Raw genomic sequence first — 24256 nt, forward strand, 5'->3', positions numbered from 1 at the left:
CTTAAATTAGGCTATTACCTGGTGATACTAGTTCATAAAGCACTGCATATTATGCATTGACTTAATTTATTATATTACACTTGGACTGTGACCGTTTTGGAATATATATATGTATATAGCAAGTCAGTGATGGAATGTAAGTAAGTAAATTTACTCAAGTACTGTGTGTACTGAGTACAATTATAGGTACTTGAACTTTACTTCGACTCCACTACATTTTGAGACAAATATTTGACTTTTACTCCATTACCTTTATTTGATGACTTATTTACGGGTTCCTTTGCAGATTACATACTACTGCATCAGAGCCAAAGTAGCACATTTTTAAATTAAATTAATTAATTTTATTGTCCTTCAGATAAACAAAAACAAAAAGCAACTGATTCCAACAAACGCAGAATATCATATCCAATAATTGGCCATGCCAATAATTGGTCGACCCATAGTATACAGTTTATATGTACATTTAAACATATGTATAATTTACTTTTACTTCTACTTTTGATACTTAAGTACATTTTTTGCCAGAAAATTACTTTTTGATACTTGAGTACATTTCATACTGACAAGTAAATATACCTTACTATATACTACTATAGGTACTACTATACCTTAAGTATGACTTTTGGGTAATTTTTACAGCACTGTAAAAAATCTGTTGATTATGTCAGTGGATCAAGTAACTATGCTTCTATGAACGCAGCCACTAGAGGGCATAGTTTGACACTTTCCCTACTCACAGAAGTCCTCTGGCTTTATTTGTGACTTTTCTCTGTCGACATCATAGACTTAAAAGAGTGTGTTTAGGGGTTGACAGTCCTTTTTTTCTGACCAGAATGTGACCATTTTCATTGGCCAGAGCTGAACTATTGATACATCCATTTTTTCTTGCATGTTCACATCTGCAGGGAGTGTTTACAACTGCTGTTCCTTATATTCTGGCCAGGGGAACAACATATTGTCCCACGTTCGTCATCAGTGCTTTGTTTTGCTTTCAAGTCATCAAGTGCTACAGCTGAACTCTGCTTCGCAGTGTCATTGCTGACTCACACACACACACACATACACCCACACACACAAGCTAGTCTATCGCTCATGAAACAATTAGACACAGAGCCCAAAAGGAACACAGGCGTGGGAAATAGTGAGCTGATGTGGTGTCACACCCTTTAAAGCAGAAGTTTATTGAACAGAGGTTGTGCAACAGACATTTGAGGTACATGACATGAGTTATAGTGGAGGGGGGGGGACCCAAAGGGAAATCTGCACCATTGAAACTTCCAGATATCAGAATATTTATGGTTGGACATGACAGGTGTAGCTCAGCCCATTATTATGTGGCCGTTACAATGGTGCACAGACAGAATAATTCAGACCAAAGCATATCTTTCTCACATACAAGATTCCATGTTTACTGACATTCAGAGCGATTGTGTTTGTATAAAGCAAGAACTGTACTTTGGCCATCATAGGAATGCTGTTTTTCCCTCTCTCTCTCTCTCTCTCTCTCGCACACAGGCAAGATGTAGCACCAACATGAACAGAAATGAACATGCTTGAACTATCTACAGAACAAACCCCCCTCGAAGATAAACACTGCAATGTTGATGTGTCCCCCCTCCAATATAGGTTTAAGTCCAAGTGGAAGCCTTGCATATTTCCTGTTTCCCATCTCACTGAGCAAGTTGTTTCCCCTCTACAACAGTGAGAATCATCCACAAAAATGCTAATTTGTCGTTGCTTTTTCCCCCCCCCCTCCCCACTGTATTCTTTCTCCTCCGTTCCAGGCTCCCTAACTGCAGAGGTATAGGCGATGGATTTGTTTATGTTTTTCTTTTTGTCCAGTAATCCTGAGGTATAGGAAATACCACTGATGCAGAATGTGACTGAAGAAGGAGAGCAAAATAGATTAAAAAAAAGGGGGAAAGGAGACATGCTATCTAAGCAAACTGTCAAACTGTACAAAGAACATTTCCAGTCGAATACTCATTTCATGTTCTTCTATCACCATCTACTTCGTTTCTGAATGTATCTCTTAAGCAGTAAAATAATTATATTATAATACAAATGTTTATAAAATAGCAGCACACTCAAGTGACACATCACAACTAGGTAATGTTATTTTTTGTATAAATGAAACAAATTCATAGCTTTTAGCAGCGCAAAAAGACAACAATAACTCAATAAAAATATTGACACTTTTTTCTTGATGTCTTCACACCTCCTCCTCTGTCCTCTCTTCACTTTGGAATACAGTATCTCTAAATCTTAGAAAAACCCTTTTGCGGGTCTGGTCACCCCATAAAATATATCAAACACAAATTGAAAAGGTGGTCTCAATATATAACACATGCAACAATAAATTGCAGGAAAGAAAAATCACAACCATTAAGTTTGGGAGAGAGCTTACATCAGGCAAACAGAGGCAAAAATGAAGGGGTCGTATCAAAGATTCAGACGGGGATGTTTTGGCAAAATGTGTCATTAAATTGCCCAGTTTTACTGAAAAACATCACTCAGACATTATAGAACCCCACATTTTTCTTCAGTCTGACAAACATACACGCAGCAAAGTCACATGAAAAAACTCAAGCATTAAGTCGAAGACACCTTGCTGTGGCAAAGCAACGTGTCCCATGAAAACAAAACAAAACAAAAAATCATCTGTCTCTTGTTTTGTGCTGATGTCTGTCTGGCTGATGAACCCCCTTGCCAATGATTTGAAGCAGCAAAGCTCACAGGGGACACATGTGTTCACTGACAGACACTGAACTCCACAAGCCAGCACCATAGAAAACTGACCAACCACTGCAACACACATCAGTTAAGGTGGTTTCAAACAAAGGCTCTGCTCTGTCTTAAAAAATGCAAACCTCATTGCCAAATGTGTGCAAATATCGGATGTTACGACCACCTTATTGGAGCTCCTCGCTGCCCTGTGTGACTATCTGTGGCTGTGATGCAGATAAATATGAAGAAAAAATTCAAGTAAAAACAAAAAAATTTCATTTCTTGACAACATAAAAGAAAATCAAACAGAACCCATGGATCAGTGAACTCTGTGTGTAGGCGTTTTTTCAATTCATATTGGCGTTTGCAATTCGTTCAAACTCTCGGAAATTTCAGACTCCCCATCAACTTGCACTTTGCTTGAACAGGAATGTTTTTTTCGCTCGGAATGTCCTCTCGTCGTAAGTTGTGGAAAGCCTTGTTATTAATGTGACTCTTGCTTGACAAGGGTATGTCTGATGATTGGGAAACCAGCCCTACAAAGTAAACCAAAGAAAAGGCTAACAAGGAAAAAAAAAAGAAAACATCCATTCACCTCCAATCACCACCCGACGCATTTCATTTTACTTATCTCCTGGGGAGCATGTTCTCAAAGTGCTTTGCCATTGAAATCATATAGGGGAGCAGAAAACAACCCTATGTGGGACTCCAGATGCATTGACAGTATATCATCAACCTGTACTCCTCTAACCCCACCCCCCAAGAAAGTTCATGCTCACATGATCTGGCACTGTACAGTCTTAGTTCCTCATTTCATTTCCATGCATATGGAAAACCAGAACGCTTCTTTTCACTTAGCTGAGTCATTGTAGACATCCATTCTGAGAAGTTAATGTTGATTCCATCCAAATATGCAGATGTCAAAGTTTTATTGTGAGGCCTTTGGCCATCTTTTTGTTTGTTACATCTCAGCCACTGGCTGTAAATCCTCCTCGTCTCCTACACAGCAGCATGCTCCTGCACCACTCAGATCCTCTCTATCCTACCATCCTGTGCTTCCACAGTGACTTCTTGTTGTCCCTGTCTTTCTAATCCTTTCCACACCGCACCCTGTCCCCACCCTGCTAACGAATACAGAGGAGCCTGACATCCTCCAGACTTTAAAAAGCAAAGCCTTACTTTCTTCAAGACATCGTCCTCTCCGGTTTTCACGTGAGCCATACACGCTGGCACACGTGAGAGGTCATTACTACTCTGTCCAGACTCAAAGCAGCCTTTCACAACTAAGGAAACACTATATCGTAACAATGTGAAAAGGAATGAAGTATCTGTAATATTTCATTAACAGAATGGCAGTAATTAACAACACCTCACATGACCTCTGAGTCTGGAAAAATGCTTTTAGAAAGGTAAGGGGCTCTATGTCAAAGTCCCTTCGCTTAACTCTCTCATTCATAGTCCATGCACATGAGTTTATTGTTGGCCAACAACGAACCATGAGACATTGTTAATGCATGGAGGCAGTGATATAGCTTAGATGCCCTGTTATACTGATGGACAAAGTATTATGTGTAGCCTCTGCTTGCTCCATAGTCTTTTAATATAGAATGTAAGTCTACGACTTGACTTTTGCAACAAGTGCCTCACGCCATAGAATGCACACTGCTAATATAGATACAGGATCACATGTAGCATTCACACCACACACACACACACGCACACACAGACACACACGTACACACAGGCGCGCATGCAAGCTGGCAGACTCGCTTGCACAGTGCACCCACAAACTGACACACACAAGCAGCCTGACAAAAGGAGCTTATTGATCTCTACTACTCAGTTCCAAAATATTCCAATAATAATATTAATAATAATAATAATAATTACTAATACTACTAATAATTATTATCATTCTGTCTCTTCCCTGGAATTGGGACCCACCAACTTTTAGCACAATGTTCTCACGGCTTCCACTGTCTATCTCGTCCTCGACACACACGCGGACCTTGTGATGCTCGAGGAGCTCGGGCATGTCCACGGATGTAATAGTGATAATACTCATATAAAACAAAACAGAGGAGAAAACAAACTGAAGCCCCAGTGTGATCCCATGTATGCATTTTTCTGAATGGTTTCCACAATTTCTACCATAACAGCCTCGTCATCAAGCTATGGTTAAAATATAACTTAAAGGACATACTATACAATCAGAGGCAGAATGCAAATATGATTGGCTTCCCTTCTGTATATCCAAGGCACCACAGAGCTTCATTGTATCAAATTTGACGTTTTAGACTAGAACATCATAGAAAATCTATTTCGTGGGCAGGTTTTTTTTTTTTGACTTGAAGAACAGAAAATCTACACAAAAAAACTAGCAAGCATTGTTCTTTTTTCGTTTAAAGGGCTTGTGTTTTTAAAATTTTTTGTTCTTTTTGTTCTTTTTTTTCTGCTTTTAAGAAAATTGAGTTTTTTTTCATGATGCTTTTTTTTTCTTTTGTAAAATCCTGTGCAATGATGCCCCTCTTCTGGTGGTTCACAAGTTGACATCGCGGACGTCTGTCGGGGTGGAGGATTGATCCAGCTCGTCCAGGCCTTTCCCGCTGGGGCCTCTCTGCGTCTGCTGCTGCTGCTGTTGCTGCTGCCGCCCCTCACGCAGGCTGCTCACCAACACGCGCTCGATCTGCTCCTGGCACTCTTTAAGAACATCCTGCAGTGAAACAACAGAGGAAGGACTAGATGTAAAAAGATATCCAAATTATTGTGCTAATGGTGGACAGGAAAGTTCTCTCATTTCCAAATCAAGTCAGCAAAACTTTGCTTGAATATTTGATTTAAATGTCTGATTTAATGTAGTGGATGTTTGCAACGCATGTCTTCTGGCACAAAGGCTGAAGCAAATATTTTCTGATATATTCTCATTTTTCCCGAGTGAGTAGAAAAGCTGGGCCTGTTTCAGTCTGAATCAAAAGATAAGTACCACAGTTTCTCAGTGCGGAAATTGGATTTTGCAACCATCATCGTGAGAAACAAGAGAAATCTGAAAACTTTTGTCAATGCGTGACAAACGGGGGCCCCCAGTGTGGCAGCAGAGGGGCCCCTGGGCAGTGGAGGTCACGGGTTTTAAATGACCACCGACTTCCTAGCAGCTCCAACTACTGCCAAAGCTGCGCACAGACACGGACCAGACCCAGGCATTACATCAGCCCACCAGGGTTGTGCACTGAGCACCACCCCTATAGTGATCGTGTGCACATACCGACACACATGCGTTCCCACACGCACGTCTGTGCATACACACCCCAATCCAACCACCCACCTATCCCACCACCACCACCAAACAAACCCAAACAGAAGTAGCCTTGACAACGGCGGCTGAAAACACAGGTAGTACTAAAGCTATGTTAATTACATCCACCTCCTGTGGGAACACAAAGGTGGTGCTTTTTTAACGAGAGCCAGTCTGTGTGCCTGCCTGCCTGCAGGGGATCCATCTGAGACCTGGCCGGCTCGCCTTTCACCATCAAAGGCCGCGGCGGCAATCTGAGAATCCACCTGGGAGAGGAGCCTCTCAACAGCGCTGAGCCCTCATATCCTTCCCTGATGGAGGGTTGACAGAGGGGACAGCGTAGCTCATGAAGGGGGAAGCAGCTCATTGGGGAGGGGGAGGGTAAAGGGGAAGGAGTGCTGAATGGATTGTTAGCAAGCGTGTTAGAGAAGGAGAGGAACAGCCAATCTTTAAATATATTCAGAAATAACAAACTAATGTGAAAGTTCCTGTCTGCAAGAGCTGATTAAGAGTTTGCACTGCTCTCTGGTGGTGAAATACAAGAATACAACTGAAGCAGAGTTGCTTGCTTTTAGCTCTACAAACTCACTAACACACACATGCATAACCCGTTGCCTTGTGGGAAACATGACTGAGAGCGCCCCATGGCCGGAGGGATGGGTGAAAGTGTACCGCTTGTGGAGAGGGGAAACATTCTTCAGAAATTTACAGCTAATTTAAACCTGATGGGCCACAGTTTGAGCCTGTGTTATAGCTTCTGGTGCTGCTGGGCCTTGATGAAATGAGAACTGAGACCTCACTCACATCAGAATTGCTCTTCGGGAGCTCCTCATGGGTGAGCGACAAAAGGTCACGGTGTCAAAGGTCAAACAGCATGACACATTGCAGGGTGAGACATGTACTGTGTTGTCACAGGGAAACTGCACCAGTTTCTGACTTCTAACTCAACTTTCAAAACTGGCAATTTGTTGAAATTCTGCACATGTGGACACTGTTATGGAGGATTTCTTTACGAGTGGAATCTCCTTAAAAGACCAAGAAATCTATTCCATTACATGACCACTGACAAAATGCCTGAGCCAACAGGGGTTTTGCTGATATCTGAAGTCAGCAGGACGTAATTCCTGCCTTAACATCTCTTTTATTATGAGCTCTCCAGCATCGAGCGATGATTAGCTCGGGAGAGTTTTTTGGATCACAATCCGTCAAGAATGATTTGATGTTGATGAGGTTGGAACGATCTGGGCTGGGTGCCTCAGGGAGAATGTTTCCCCCAGCAATGGGTCTGACGTGGACGAAACCTGACCAGCGTCTGTCCCTTAATCTCCTCCAGAGGTTGGCCGCTAACATGGGCGTGTGCACACACACACAGTAACACAAGATCTTCCCACCAACATGTGCCCCATTGGTCATAAAAGCTCAATTCCTGTGAGAAAATTAAGTAAAGCGAAGAACATGTAAAGGAACTGCCTGTGTCTTACCGCAAGAATGTACGCCTTCACTTCTTAAAAGACATGCTCCCCCTGTCTCGGATCCCATGCCAAGCCTCATGGGCTTTATTCGAGAAACTTTAATGACTTCAATGTGTGACTACTGGAAACACCAATACTGTTTTCAGAGAAGGTCTAGGTACTTGGATACCGAGGGGGCCAACAGAACTGAATAAGTTGACCATGGGAGGTGGTGCTATACTCGAGCATCTTATTTTGTAGCCTCAACCCGGAAAAACACATAACCACCTCAGATCCTCCCTTGCTGTTACGGTCCTCCATCTGCCCTGCCTCAAACATACATCACACTGCACCAATCTGTCTTTCTGACGAATCAAGGCATGCACATGATTCCCGGGCTGCCTTTGTGACACTGGCAGTAGGGGGGAAGTCGTGCAGACAGACAAAACCAAAAGGAAGAAATGTGTGAAGCCATGGAATGTGTTTTAACTGCTGACTGTACCACACAAGACAGCGTTAGCTACTCTGGGAGGACTTGGTGGTCAGACAGCTGAAACAAACACACAGGCAGACACACACTACAGATCTCAAGGAGTCTTAAGAAAAAATATCCGGAGGCTGACACTGGAAATGAGGAGTCACCACATGACTCGAATTTCCACAAGTTACAATAGAAAATGTGACCTTTCTCTTACTTTTGCGCCGCATGCCGAAACACCACAAGTGGTGACGCCACAGGCTGTGTTAATAGAGATCAACTTTCCTAATAAATGCATCTTTGTTGCAAGCAACATATTACTGTTCCCACTCTAAAAAAAATACAATTTCACATGCATCCATCGTGCAGCTTGAATGAGAACATCTCAGTGATGGTTAGGCCACAATGGAAACCAGGGTGATAAAAAAAGAGGAATGAAAACAGGATGACAGGGAGAAGTGGGGAAATGTGTTTCCGGTGTCTTGGTGAGTGACCCTGACCAAAAAAAAAGATGAATGAGAGACAGAGAGAAAATGAGACGATAAAATCTAGGAAGTGGTGTTTTCACACCGTTGCACTTCTTGAACCTCTATTTCCTGTATTTATCATTCAAGAATAAAGGGAAGCTCTACACACTCGTGCTCACTATTAGTCTTAATTGTGTACTGTAGCATAAAGTATATTCTGTCACTGCAGATGACCTCTGCAGTTCAGTGAAGTCACAACTGATTAGTCTCCCACTAGAAACTCAACACATTGTCACAAATTCCATATTTTCTCCCTTCACATTATGACTTGGCTCTTAGACACTGCTGTCCCTAACAGGGAGCCCCTCTTGGCCACACCAGGTGCATGTGAGGCTGCACAACATTCTTCCAGCGGCCCAAGATGGTGACTTGGCCCTATCACATTTCCACTGGAAAACCACAGCTTCTGGATACCACAGATGCCAGCAGGGTGCCAGGGGGGTGGCGTTGGCCATGATGCTGTTGGCAGCAGCAGCTGCAGAGGTTGGCCAAACTTGCTTTGCCTTCATATTTTGCCTGGCTCTTTGGCCCGGCTGGCTACGGGACGCCGCTCTACCATCTTGCCGAGCCACTACACTGCCGGCCAAAACCAAAGACAGTATGTATACACATTTAGACTCAGGTTCATACCTCCACCCTGATGCCTGCAGTCAAAATCGAGTGTGAGGGTGGTGATGGTGATGTTGAATTGAAGTATAAAGTGACGCAGCTTTCGGGTAAAGAAGGTATGGTAGGGTTCAGTCAGTGATCACCATTTCCTCTTTTTTATATGTGTAAAAGCCTAAACCCTCAAACAGTGACAAACAGTAAATAGCACTGAAACCACTTATTAATGCTGTTGTATCACAAGTGTTGCACAAGTCTGATGCAGACCAAAAGATGCTCTCTGTGTTTAGTTTTTGCTTCCTCGTGGCAGTTTAAACTAAAGCCTCCTCTATATGTTGAATAAGGGAGGGTGCCCTCTGCTTTGCTTCCCGTGTTTACTGCGAGCCATGGCTTGTCTGAATCCAGGAATGTGAGGAGTTGATCAGAGACACAGAGCGACTTAATTCCCTCAAGTCGAAAAGACCTCGCAGCCTAAACACACTGAGGCCCTGTGCTGCTGAGGTCAGCTATTTGTTTTTCCTCAGCTGCTGAGCGAGACTTCACACAGCTCGCACCAGAGGGAGCCATGCTTTCCAGCGGCGATGCACTATGGACCGTAGGAGGAGACGAGAGAGGGCTGATTGTCGCGAGGGAAGGCATGACACCCCCTCCCAGTGTCCTTTTCACACTTCAACAGCTTTCTTCCACCTCCTCCTCCCTCTTTGCCTCTTTTTGGGGACAGAATTGAACATACCAGGGCTGAGGCTCGGGATCTGTGTCGTGCCCTTTGATCCGCTCCCTCCACAGTGAGCACACACGAACTCTAAATGTTCATGTTTAGATTAAGTCTGCTGTTACTAACTAAAAGCCTTTTTTCATCATGTTTGGTAATAGGCGCTCGTCTGCCAAGGCTGCAGCCTCCGAGCTGGAGCTGGTCCCTGCCCACTGCTCCTAAATAGTTAGGATGGGTCAAATGTAGAAGACTAATTTGTCCAGAGAGACTAATAAAGAATAACTTAATAAATCAACCTATGCTGCAGCTTTGCCCACCCTTACAGCCAGCTACAGCGAGCTGAAGCCCTCTCCCATCCGCGTGATGAAAGCCAGGCATCTCAGAGTCAGTAGAGGCCCTGCCTGTGTTTGGACTCAACTCACCCACCACCGCAAAATTCACTGTACCCAGACAGCCACACAACGGCCTGGCCAGCATTCCTGTCAGCGACAGAGCATACTGTATATGCTCTCAACCTGGCTCGATTTAGAGGATTCTTTATGCAAGGGGGCCCTGAGCAGCCCGACCGGACGGATGGAGAGGGAAAAAAAACCTTCCGCATGCCACCTCTCAGTCCAGTCAAGTGTATGACAGAAGAGGCTGCGTGTAAACTGATGAGTTTCTTTTAATTAAGACGTTTTCTGGTCTCACATTTGTAGTTTTTTTTTCTCTCGATTGGCAATAAAATCCCCTCAAAATGGGTTTGTGGAATCCCAGTGAAGAAGCCAAATGTGAGTCTGTCGCAAACACACGACCTCATCAAACATGTGGCATTTCTTAACTTTTGACATAATAACAGGGATATTTCCCCTCAGAGAAGTAGCAAGTCTCTGAGACGAAAGCAAGATTTTCTTGTTAACACTAAGAGATTGTAAAAGTGTGTGTTTCAGGGGTAACAAGATGAGTTAATTGTGGCATTTCGCTGGAAATGTAAACCAACTAAAGAGAACGGCAGCTGATTCAGCTTTGAATCATAGAGCAATAATTGTACTTATCTAAATACCAGAGAGCACCTAACTAATCTCACAAGATACACTCACACTTATTCCTCCTCCACATTTAAAATTACTCAGAAACATCCCCCATCAAATTTTCCACACACAAGTATCAAGGTCTAAGCTCAACCCTTTACTGACAAGACCACACTGGAATGTTTTAAACTCAGTTGTTGTTTTGGAAAAAAATATGTGTGTCCGGCTGAAATCAGTGTAAGACAAACTCACCACTTCTGTGTTTGTGATTTTGGCCAGCAGGTCTGTCAGACTGTCGCCCCACTGTGACTGGTCGGTTGAGTCCAGCTGTAGGCCACAGATCGCTGCCCCCACACTTCCTGTGGCAATCATGGAGGGAGGGTACATGGCGAATCTGAAATCTGTTAAAAGGAAGGAATAAAAATTGAGTTAAATGTGTCTTCGGTGCTTAAATTTTAAGTTCAGTGGATAAATGACTAAAACTGTTTTTCTTTTTCATTCTTTATTCACCTGGTGCCGTTCCTAAATTGCACTTTTCAATTCATACGCTCCACAAATACGTCCCTCCCAGAGACAATATGATTTGGTAATCTAGCAGTCAGCTAATAAATAATCCCTCTATTGCACCGGGCCTGAACGCAGCGCTCACTAATGACCAGGGGCCTGGATAATGAGGGTTCACTTGGCTTGTAAAGGAGCTGAAAAGCAACCACCCTCACCCCGCTCCCCACCCGAGTCCCCCCTTTCCCCAGCCCGGCCCCTTTTCTTCCATCTCCTGAGTAAATCGTGTGCTCGCTGAAAAAAGCCCCATAGCGCTTGGAAAGGGAGGAATAAAGAGGCTCAGTGCCTCTGCCAATGCTCACTGCTGTAGGTCCTTTTTCCACGTGTGGTCACAGGCGTGCGTCTCAAAGACCAATAACCTTGTTAGCTCCCCTCACTGTCATTCATAATGCAAATGAGACAGCTTGTGAACGGGCCAGAAGCCCGAAAAGGCAAGGCAACTGGCATACAGGGAGAGAGAGGGAGAGAGAGAGAGACAGGCAGGGAGAGAGAGAGTTTTTCTCTTCACAAACAGAGACATACACACAAACAGACACACACACACACACACACACACACACACACACACACACACACACACACACACACACACACACACACACTCGCTCCTTTCTCAATTCTCTCTTTATGTCTTGCTCAACTTCTACCTTTCTTTTTGGACAACACATGGCTTGCTTAGATGGGGCCAGTGAATGGCACACATGCCCCAGTCTTTGTTGCTACAACAGGCAGCGGTTTGCATTGGCGGCCCTCCTATCTTTTAGCATATTAATAGAGTGGCGGGCCTGCGAGAGGGAAGGCAGAGGAGTGTGACTCCATTGTCCAGAGTCATCACCTCATTTCACCCAATTGAGAGACACAGCATCCATCCCTTCTCTGCTGATACCAATTCAGCGAGACAGGCCGGACAAAGAGCGTGGCTGGACAGAGGGGGGGGCAGGGGGTCGACTGGGGGGAGGAAGATGAAGAAGGAGGGATGGACGGTGTGGCGACAAGGCGACAAGGAGAAAGGAAGGGGAAGGTGGTGGGCTTGGTGGGAGAGGAGAGGGGGTGGACAACTCCGATTGCACATCACTCTCAAGTCTGTGTCCAGACTCTTGTGAGGCTTTGGAAGAAGAAAAGAGTCGCCCTCCAGCGACCCTCACCTCCTGCCTCCCACCCCCCCCTCACAAGTATGCCTCTGTTCCTGGGCCACCTATGGGCTAGAGGAGTGGGCAGTGGGGGCATAGAAACAGCCTGCACATTAACATATTGCCATATTCAATTGCAAAGCAAACTGCGTGCGATGGCTCTGAAGGAGATTTTTCTTCCTTCTTTTTTTCAAAAATCTGGAATCAAAGAGGTAGGCCCTTTGATAGCTGTAAAGGCAGCCCCTCACTGCCTTTTTAACATGCACAGCCAGGCGCTTTCTCATCTTGTGGGCTCAGTGTTGACAAATAAATGAACTTATTATACACCCCTGTGTTAGCCGCTGGGCCTCTGCCAAGGGGCGATTTATTAAAGGCTACCTCGAGCCAAGAGGAAAGAGCACACAAAGCCCCTCGGCATTACATCACTGCTGTAAGAGCACAACTTTCTATAGAGGGCTAAAAGGACAAAGGCATACACGGATTTACTGTACGTGTGCAGTGAGCGCAGACTGACAGGCGAGGAGGCAGACACCTAAGAGACGCAAGGGGGAAACAATGCACTGATGCCTGCATGGTTTAAGATGCAGACACACATACACAAACACACAAACACACACACACAGCACAGACGTAGGCTTGTGGGAGAGCTGAGTGGCGGGCAGTGGGCAGCAAGCTGATTTTTCGCACTCAAGACAAGACAGGTCTGTAGCAGAACAAGGACGCGCGCGTGCAGCCGATGCGGGCTGACACTCGGGCCTGGTGGCTGCTGCATGTGGGGCGAAGAATGGCCGTATTTTAGAAGGCCCTCATTGATATTCATGTTGAGGATAAACAGTGTATGTAGCTGAGTGGGGACGCCTGCGATGGAAAGCTCCCTGTGAGCAGCGGCTGGCTGGCCTGGCCTGCACGCCTCTCACCCCCTTCAATGGCCCTTTCTCCTCCCTGCGCCCCCTCATCTCCATTCCTCCGTGTTCCTAACCCCCTGAAACACCATCCTCAGGCCTCTGGTCGCACAGTCTGCTGCCCTGCGCGGCCCACTCCTCGTGGGTGGCTGCAATGCACAGTGTGCACATTAAACTTGTAAATTAATTAAAGTTGGAAAGTTGAACAACAGCCAGGAGAAGAAAGAAAAAAACTCTCCTTCTCACCCTCAACTCTCTTTCCAGCGCTATAAATCAGGGTCTTGTGTTGTATACATGTAGCGCTTATTGACCTTGTTTATTAAAGGAGTAGCATTACGAGGACCCAGGGCCTGTTGACTGATTAAGGCCAAAAACAAACATAATTTTGGGGTTGGCATGACAGTAAGTTTCACCACTAATGCAACACAGCCTGGTAGTCAAAACATGGCCTGTAGAGAGCTGCTCAGACACACCAACACACCAAAAACAACTTCCCAACTGGGCTTACGGAGCTCTTCCACATGCAAGAAGGGGAGAAATCACTGATCAACAACTTGATACAGTTATCTGTCATATTCCATTACCTCTTTTTCCCGGCTGTCACTCTGGAGACAAACAAAAAACAGAACTGAGGAGAATTTGAGTCATGCACCCGTGCTCAAACTCTGATCAACACATTTGCCAGAAAACAGAATTCCTCCTTAATTGCAGCATCCTGTGACAGCTCGCTTCACTCTTGCACCATCAAATCCACTGTCACAGCTGCACAGGCGTAATGTCAGTAACATCAGCGATCAAATGTGGGACGGAGGACACTCTGGTGTCATGACAGGTCAAACTAGCTTCCACTAACATTTACTTTGCTTCAAATCACAAATATTAGTCTTTGTGGTCAGCCTGACCTCCAAGGTAAACATGGAAGCTTAAAAACATTTTGATTCCTAAACCTTTTTCGGTGGGATAACTGCAGCTTTCAAAGCAAAAAATCTCAGTCTTTGTGTTTCTGGTGTGACTCAGCAGGCCTCAGTATTTATAGTGTGGTGCTGATTACACCAGCGAGGTGAAGGATAGGAGGAGGGGCGGAAGGATTCAGGACATGCCACTCGATGATTCACTCTGCGTGTCACATTTTTGGGCGCATACTGTCAGGAAGCTTCTCCCCGCTCCATGTGTCGACGGTGCAGTCGGACCGGACGTGACTCCTCACATCAGCGGAGCTTGCGGAGAGTTGATAATTTGTCGGAGGAGGCGGCTAATTTGTTAGGGTTCTGACTCATCAAACATGAAGGGGCTTTTATGTAAACAAACACCAGTAGAGACCATTTCATTGACCACGTCTGAGATGAATCATTCATCTCTAGAATGCGGAGCTGGGCCTGGAGGGGATTCTCCTTGCGGCAGCCACTTGGAGAGGAAGCTACAAGGGAACATTCCTGCCTCTGGACCAGTGAGACGTAACAGCTAAGATGAAAAGAGGTCTTATGAGTCATTTGAAAACATTTTGACGGTTGCATAAAAATGGACACGTTTGCAGAAAGATTTGAGGCTCCTTCCTTGTAGGATACAGACAAATCTGTCAGCTTTGGAGTGCTTTGATGATCCTCTGTGCATATCTTCATTATTTCAAAATAAAAGTGAAATACAGTGGAGGAACTTTACGTATGTAAGCACGTCATCCAACAAACTAAACAGTGGAATATGCTGTATACTTCCGCAATGTGCACAGTTTATGAATCCAGGCAAAACTATGTGAGAAAACTTCTTAAAGTGCAGGGTCTCTATTATACATGGTCCACTTTTAAAGGTGCACTATGTAGTTTTGAGGAGGAGAGTTTAATCAGAAGAGAAAGATCTTCATTGACTGATTTTTTATGCCTAAACAAACTAAATAAACAAACTCTCTTCATTTTCAGGACGGAATAAACTGAATAATCAAACTGACCTTAAAGGACAACACAATTTCATACTGTTTTACTTTGTTTATATTTGGCGGACCCTGCCACCTTTCTAGCTTCAAACTGTGTTCTGGGGACCTTATTTTCCTCAGAGAACAGCTTGCTTATTCAGTTATGGGAAAAAAAAAATTATGAGTTTGAATTTGTTCTCCAAAACAAAAAGTGCCCCTTTAAATACTTTAAATAAAACCTCAGCTACAGGATTCAATTCAATTCTATGGTAGAAAGTGCCGTTATACAAGAGGGAAAAATGAAGCCATGCAGCAAAGCTTGACTTCTCCCATGCTTGTTGGCTGGTGAATCATTAGTTTGTCTCGGGAAACTAACCAGTTAATCATCAAGTTACTTCAAACAGTCCAAAGACACTTCCACATACCAAAGAACGCAATCAAATAATATTTGGAGAGTACTCAGTTACTTAAACCACCTGTTATTTACATCCAAACTTGTAGCAAATTCGTCATTGTCTCCTTCAGGACAATTGACTCTCTCTTGGACAGCACTGTTGGCCCTGCTCCAGAATTTTCTTTTGATCCACTTCTATGACTATTGTCACCATTCCATCCATACCATTACAGAGAGGGCTATTGGAGTCCGTATGAAAAAAAATAGACCATAATCCCTGCCAATATGGCAAGAAGACGGAGCTCAATAACTGCAGCAGACAGGTTGGGGTGCATCTGTCTGCCCCCTGCACCCCGTCCTTTCTCCCACTTTACCTCAATTGAATAAGAATAGAAGAGGAAGCTCGGAGTGCTCGGTGTCTGTGTGGAGGAATGGAGGTTCATAATCTCCCTTAATGAGCTTGTTTCTGGGCTATTATCCGGCGGCCTGCCTGAGGGACACGCTGGTGTTTCCTATCAAGTGGCCCCGCAGCGCTGACCCTCGCATGGCTCTGCATATGAAATGTAAGGGCCAAGCCTTTTGTCTCCTTTCTCCCAGCCTCTAGCTGAGCTCCCGAGCCATTTGCATAGTCCTGAAAGGAGCGGCCAATGTTATTAATTAATACAGAGCCAGCCTGCGCCACCTGACAAAATCCCACCGAGTGGCCCGAACGGAACTGTTTCATCAAAAGAGAGGAGCCATTAGGAATGAGAGGCCTTATTCTCCACTTCTCCTCTTCTCTCTCTTGTTCGCTTGAAAACAGAGAGCCGTGGTTTTATGCGTGTTTTCTTTTTCAGTATGGGGGCGGCGGCGGTGGGAGTAGTGGTGGGTGGTGGGGTTGAATGAGACTGTATGAAATAGGAAGGCCACAGGTGACCCGTTGTCAACTGTCTTGCAAATGTAAATCCTCCTGAGAGATCTCCTCCTTCTGCTGCGTCTTTACCTTCTCAGCTCCGCTCAAGTCGGAGGATGTCTCAAGGAGGATTCTCACCAGATAACCCGAAGATTTACGGCTGGGAACGTTCCACAAATGGGGTTTCGAATTCCCAGAGATCTTCAGATGCACCAAATTGTTGACTCACCCGCGCTCTCTCTTTCTCTGCCTTGCCCTCACTCTCAGTGTTTGCCTGGATACAAGTCTGAGGAGAGCATACACAGATAAATGGCCTGTTGCTAATCCAGAGCTATCTCCAGAAAAAGTCTCTCTCCTAAAACACAATGTCAGGGAGGACGACTCCTGGAGGCTCGTAAATTTATTTCCACTGCCTCATTGAAGCAATTAAGGACAAAGTGCATGCTGAGTCTTTCACAATGTTGCTTTGGGAATAGGTCCGATCACTGACACGCTGTCATTCCACACATTAATCCGCTGGCACAAAACAAGGGGCGAGAGATGTGGGGTGAGACAGGGAGAGGAAGAGAGCAAGAGATAGTGAGAGAGAGACACGGAGAAACAGAGAAAACAGGCGTTCCTCCTTCAGAAATGAACTTTTGCAAACTTTTCTCACCCTATCAGATCCATTGCACAATCAGTGCAGGGGATTCCATCACTTTATATTGTAAATACCTGTCACCTCCCTCGTATTTATTCATCTAACTACACACACAGACTCCTCTGAATGATGTCAGCACAAGAGGCTGTTTCCCATGGGGGGTTGGTAGGGGGTGTAGTTAGCATTCCTGCAGAAAAAAGGAAGCTGGTGGTGGTGGTGGTCACCCAGACAGTGAGAAAAAAAGGAGTGTCAAACAGCCTCATTGTGGGTTAAATGTGTATTTTGCCATGTCACTATCAAGATAAAACCATAAACATGTTAAGGACTAGTAAAACTGCCAGTTTCAATCAACACTCTTGCATTATTAGCAGTTTGAATGTGATGTTGGAGGTGACGCAAAACAGGAGAAACCTGCCCTATGGTGAATCTCAACATGGGAAAGCTATCATGTCCTCCAGCTGTAGGGCGGGGAGGCGTGAGAAGTTATGGGGGAGAGAAAGAGGGAAGGAAGGCGGCAGGGGAAAGAGATATGAAAACATGACATGCCTCAGAATTGGCAGGGCAAAAACAATACACTCCTCTGGCTTTTCCCTCACTCCCTGTTCCCTCCTGCATCTTCTCCGTCTCCGACCTCGCCGTCTCTTCAGATCATGTTAAAGGCTCCCTGTCCCTCCCACGACTCGCTGGATGTTTGATCTCGGGGGGAACAATTCACCTCAAGAGCAAAAGAGACAATGGCCTGCCTGCCTCCACCCCTGTCCATTCCTCTTCTCGACCCTGTGCGACATGGGAATGCCCCTCAACCGGGCTCAATCTGCTTTGAAGTGTTACTGGATGCTCTGGAAGCCACTGATACTCAACAACATGACCACATACCAGCCTGGGAGAAGACTAATGATGGACGTGAGACTTAAGAGTCTAGCGCTGAAATGTCTTCCATGACACATGCTTTTCTCAGGCCGAATACTTTCCCATCGGAGGTAATGCTTCTCACTTCAATTACGGCGGGCCGTGACTGGCCCGCAGCACACCTCTGAACAGAGTTGTTGCCGCATGTTATCGAGAGAAGAGGGCTTTGAAAGAAGAATGTGCGGATAAAGATATTTTGCAACATGAGAAAGTATGTTGATGCAAGCCATTATCGCTTGGTTTGACTTGGCAGCTTGTCCATGATCAGTGTCACTTGCAACACCAATAGAAAAAAAAAAAAAAAGAGAAAAAGATATGATATCAAGATGACATCGCACTCTGTATAGTCATCGTTTGGATCTGTTAACGTCACACTTTATTCAGACAAGCATCTATTGATAAAACAGGACCTAAAAACGTGTCCGACATTGCGTCCTACCTGTGGCGCAGAGGGCGATGAAGGTCTGGACATGTTTGCGTATAAGTGCCAGCTTATCCTCAGGCAGCGGCAGCCTCCTTACAATGTGCTCGATGAAGTCGTTCGGTGTTACTGCTGCCAGGTTCCACTTCAACTTCCCCAACACCACCAGTTCCCATTCCTTACGAGAGCGAGACAGAGAGAGACGGACAGAGAGAGTAGCGAGCAGAGAAAGATAATCAAGAATGAGACAGAATAAGAAAGATAAAATGACACAAAGTACCACCCCATATTTACATACATGTTAAACACTTACACTACAGCCTGAAGAGAGTGAGTGTGTCTCTGTGGGCCCCTGGCCCCGTACATTATATGTGTGGAGGTTAAGCGTTATTGTTATTATGTTAGTCTCTGCTTGGCCGAGCCTGGGACAGAGAAACACCAGCAGCGCCACCAACCCAGGTGACCTCACAACACTGTCTCCCTCCCCGTCTGTCTGTCTGGCATCTGGGGACTTTCCTAAAGAGGCCCACTAGAGGTTCTACTGTGTGTGTGTGTGTGTGTGTGTGTGTGTGTGTATGTGTGTGTCTGATTGTACAGTGAAAATGGATAGGAAGGCTGTGCTTGTTGAGCAGGATCAGTGATAACTCTCTTTTATCAGTATTTAAAGGAGGAAATTCAAACTCAGAATTTTAATATTTACTATATTAATGAGGTAATAACACAAACTCAGAAATTTTCCATAACTGAATAAACAAGCTGTTCTCAGAGGAAAATAAGGTCCCAGATCACTGTTTGAAGCTAGAAAGGTGGCATGGTCCGCCACATATAAACAAAGTAAAACAGTATGAAATTGATTTGTCCTTTAAGGTCAGTTTGTTTATTCAGTCATGAAAATGAAGAGTTTGTTTATGTAGTTTGTTTAGGTATAAAAAGATAAATCAGTCAGATTAAAATGTCTTCCCCAAAACTACATAGTGCACCTTTAATGTCATCTCATTCCACTCATCATTTAGTCCATTAAACCTTGCAACACGTGATGTGATTAATTTCTGAATTGTATGTTATTCTTCATATAAACAACATTAAGTGCCAAATTTAGTTAAAGACTTTATTCTAAGCATATTAAGCATATTTCTGGCTCACAGGAAACGTAAACTTGGTGCAGCGTTTGACTTGAACCACTTTGAATCAGTTCACTTTGGATCTCATGGCAAAATGTGATGACATGCTAGCCTCGATGAGTGTCTGTGTGAGTGTGTGTGGGACACTAGGTGTGGTGTTCTCTTCTCTTAGAGTGTATTGTTACTTTCACTTCCTAGAGGAGGAGGTGATTAACCGAAGAGTTGGTGACTAATTTGGGAAAAAATGTCGTGGTTTGGTTCCGGACTGCAGCCTTGTGACTGGGACCACGGATGCTCTTCATTTTCCCTTTCAGAGCAAGCGAGAGACCACATGGACTCATAGTCATGAGACAATTCAACATGGCTGCCACTGACCCGCTACCAGCTGGCAATTTTCTAATCAAAGTGACCTTTTTCAGCCTGGTAATGCTTTCTGATCTCCTTGATGCCGTGGGGCAAAGAGAGAGGAGAGGAAAGGCTCCATTTAAAAAAAAAAAGAAAAGAAAAAAAAATTGTTCTGTAATCATGTGAGAGGAAATGAGAAAATAAAAGCATCTGAGTTAAAGGTGAAAGACATCTTCCTGTGTTTGCTCGGAGATGTGTCACCACCAGTATCTCAAAGATTTAATTATTTGATCATATGCAAATCATAATGACAAGCGGTGTTTTCAGGGGTGTAAATAAAGACACTGGGGGTGGGGGGTGCCCATTCAGAGAGCAGCCCCTCCTAAGAAAAACACCCCTGTGATAGATTCATATTGCTACCTCAGAGATACGCCTGTGTTCAAAGAAGAACTCACAGCGTTAAGGTATAAACAGCTCCATTTGTTATGTGGCCTTGAAAAGGCAAAACCATCTCCGTCATGGCTTTCATAACAAATTTTATACCAGAATTATTTGCTTTCCCGTGCAGTATAATAGCCTCAGTAACTTACTTGAGTCTAATGTCTGCAACATGGCTGCCTCCAGCTCCCAGAAGCCTTCACCATCAGGGCCAGCTAGCAAGATTCAAGCTTACAGCAGAGGACTATGACAAACCTTGCAACACAGACTCTTAGCTGACAGAGTGGCAGGCAGGCAGGCAGGCACCCACTTCCTTCTGCTGCCTTCCTCTGGTCACACCTTCTTTGAAAATTGCGGTTCTCTTTACAAGAAATTGTTACCAAAGACGAGGACAAAAAAACGATCACATGCCCTGAGCAGCTGATCTCTGTTTCCTGTATCTGCGTGTCAGCCAAAATACTGCCTTATACAGAGACACTGAGAAGAGGCCCCAGCAAGCCAGTTCAAGGACTGGAGGCTTTGTCTTCAGACATGCACATAAAGGTAGGACGCACTCAGTTTTCTTGTAAAAATGCAGCGTGACGTACTGTTTTATACAAGCCCATCACCGGCTAACAATGCTGCACTTTTTTCTCTTTAATGCACATTCTGTTTACTTGTCACGCTGACCATTGAAGCCCTCACTGAGGAGTGTGGTAAGTGAATCTGACACAATATTCCCGAGCAGAAACACATTCCAGAAAATTATCAGAAACCAACAAAACCAACTGGAACTTGAATATACTGCAGCAATCAGCCCAGCGAGCGGAGCCGCCAGTCAGGCAACGAGGCAGGCCTGCAACCATCAGCCACGTCTGAATCATAATATGTGGCCTCTTTCACAACATGGGTGGGATTGGCTGTTGTTTACTGAGGAATGTTTATGTAGCACCACAGAGCAGTGGGGGAAACACTTATCTGATGGGAAACTGAGTTAATTAATTGGTTTGCGCTGGTGAAGGCAGCCGGTATTATCAGAACCGACGAGGCCTTATCAAACACAGGACACAGAGGAATTACATTTTTGTGCTCCAAATGACACACAACGTCCCCTGCATCATCACTCCTGACTGTGAGCCACATTTCTGCGCTGCAAAAAAATGTGTGAGAGTCAGAAACAGTGCAGCATGACATAATATCAGAAATGTGTGCATCCACGGTTATTTTTGGATGAGAGCTGAACTGTAAAAGGCAAACTTGAATTTCTCTGTGTCTCTCCCTCTCTAGCCGACAGGAACAGAGTCAGAACTTTGGCTGGAGTTCAAGCTGACCTCGTTGCTCTGTGGAAATATCTGCCACTAGATGGCGATGGAGACCACTGCACAGACTGGATGGATACTGTAAAAGCCCAGAGGGTCTTGTACAGTAAAGGGAGCCCTTGTGGAACAATTCACTGCGAGGCTTTCGCTTTTTAATGATGACGGCGCAGTCCAGAGTGGAGACTGGACATCAGATTGAGTGAAATGACAACACCACCTGTGTTTATATGTGATGTGTTGAGCTGAGTGATTAAAATGAACATATTAAAAGTGAATGTGTGCATTAAAACAAGTGAAGTTCCCAAAAGTAAGCATGATGTGGAAATAAAACACAAACATATATCATGACACCATGTTCAAACAGCTGATGAGGACAGCACAAAGCCTCAAAAGTGTGAATTTTGTGAAACCAACTGTTGCTTACCAGCAGCTCTTGTGGTCTGATGGAGTTATCTGTGTAGATGCAAAGCTTCTCTGCAGTTAATGGACGAGTCTCTTTCAATTTGGATGCAAGAAACATGCACACTGCTCCCAGCAGCTGCAGGTTACACTTTTTGGTGGGTACCACGGCTAAAAATCTGTCTAAGTAGTTCATGGCCAAGGGAAAAACTTCTTCCTCGCACTTCTGCTCCTCACAAACCTGAATAAAGAGAGGGCAGACAATGCGGCAATGTTCAGCATTTGGAATCAGTAACCCACCCTGCGGTGACCTGACTTGTTTTCCAGCACTTGAAATGTATATAAAACTTTTATGAGATAACGAAACAAAAGTCTAATCACATAAAGAGCACATATAAATTCAATGACACACATAGTTGGGGCCCGGCCAAGAATTTGCGCCCAGCCCTAATCGGTTGCGACATCATAAATTAATTCGAAATAGATAATTTTACAGAGAATGAAATAAGTCCCGGACACATACTGTCAATAGAGTCACATTCCTGCAGTTCATTCACTAAGAAATGAATTCAAGTCACAATCAGCCGAGCCAAAAAACACCCCGACAGCTCAGCACACGGAAACACACTTTTTTTCAGTCGTCATATTTTCATAAAATAATTAAAAATATAAATAAATTATCTAGAGCGATTTTCTTCGCACCATAATGTTCAGGGGGGTCTTCCACATCATACCCGACAATTCCTATCCAAATGCACGCACGATAAATAGGAAGAAAATGTCAAAATAAAAGGCGAGTCGCGAGAGGTTGGTCTGATGTGCGTCACCGCCGACCCGATATATATATTTCAAAAATTAATTAAAAATCTCCAGTCGGTCAGATTCTGACAATATTTACATGAAAATAAAGCTCAAGGGCTCGAGATTGTTTACAGATGGAGGATGACCGGAAATATTTGACCGAGTGTCAAAAATCGAACATAATTCCAGAGTGAGGCTTTGCGACGGGGGGAAGACCAGAACGACAGATAAGGCCCTCGCCCCTTCCGACATTTAAAATAGATACCTAAAATGTTTGCAACGCTTTTTGGGATCATTTCTATATTCAGCGGACACCCAAGAACCTCCTCTGTCATTGCCGATGGGTTATAACCGCTGTTATTGCGTTTATGACACTGTAAAGTCCTCTTAAAAGCCCAAGCGCTCCTGTAAAAAACCAACATGGCGATAAGCAGCGCTGGGCAGCATTGCATCGCGGAGTGCATACGTGTGCATGGAAATATTCAGGCTATCTAAAATAATAACATTAAAGAATCAACAGGCAGCCTGTGCGGCCAACATGTGAGGCATATAGAGGGAATTCTCCGGTGTCGCTGATATCACAGCTCGAAGTTTCATAAGCACCGTCTTTCATGAGCGGACTTTAAAAATGGGAATATATTACGGAAAACGACACATTTGGTTAATACGAGGAATAAGCAGTCGGAAATAAGAGCAACAAGTGTGATCTACTGTCCAAAAATTGCAAACAGCGATCGCTAAAGCAGCAATAGAAACAAATCAAGAGGCTTTAAAGTCGAGCACGGAAATAATAAGACTTGTCAGCAATCGGTGTTTCGGTATAGCCTACCTCCAACATCCAAGTCGCGACCATCCTCCTCATAAACGGCTGGATATCTTTCTGGACGCCTTTGAAATAAGAATATTGGGGTAGAAACCTCTCCTCTATGGTCAACAAGCTCTGCAGGACTCTGTCATCGCACAGGAGGTTCGGATCGGGACGAGCTCGTATGATGGTGTCCATTTCGAGGCAGAGCAGCTCCATGGTGCTGGTGCTTTCACTTTAGTCAAAAAGTAGGATTTCTCTCTCGGAAGCGGTTTTGCGGAGCCAAAATGCAAAGGGATGGCAGGGGAAGTCTTTTCGAGGCATAAAAAAGTGAGACTGCAGGGGCTCCGTAAGAGTAGTCCTGCCTCTCCTTGTGAGAACTTTTTCCTTTCTCCCCACAGTGCGCCTCTAACTTTCATCCGCCTGGCCAGATCAGGCGCATTTCAAGCCTGCCCTGCATGCGCCACTGACGCAATTCACTTCATTAC

At 44.5% G+C, this 24256-nt stretch overlaps 1 protein-coding gene across 1 annotated transcript; it reads right to left on the reverse strand.

Annotated features, from left to right (window-relative positions):
- Positions 1-1142: 1142 nt before the first annotated feature.
- Positions 1143-24229, reverse strand: ccnd2a (cyclin D2, a). The gene is made up of 5 exons (XM_073471495.1): positions 23793-24229; positions 22188-22403; positions 18580-18739; positions 11059-11207; positions 1143-5443 (listed from the first exon to the last, which is right to left on the reverse strand). Exons 1-5 carry the CDS (start codon positions 23985-23987, stop codon positions 5270-5272), a joined length of 894 nt encoding a protein of 297 aa, XP_073327596.1. The 5' UTR covers positions 23988-24229; the 3' UTR covers positions 1143-5269.
- Between the last annotated feature and the right edge of the window lie 27 nt (positions 24230-24256).

This window comes from Pagrus major, chromosome 8, assembly GCF_040436345.1.
Source record: "Pagrus major chromosome 8, Pma_NU_1.0".
NCBI lineage: Eukaryota > Metazoa > Chordata > Actinopteri > Spariformes > Sparidae > Pagrus > Pagrus major.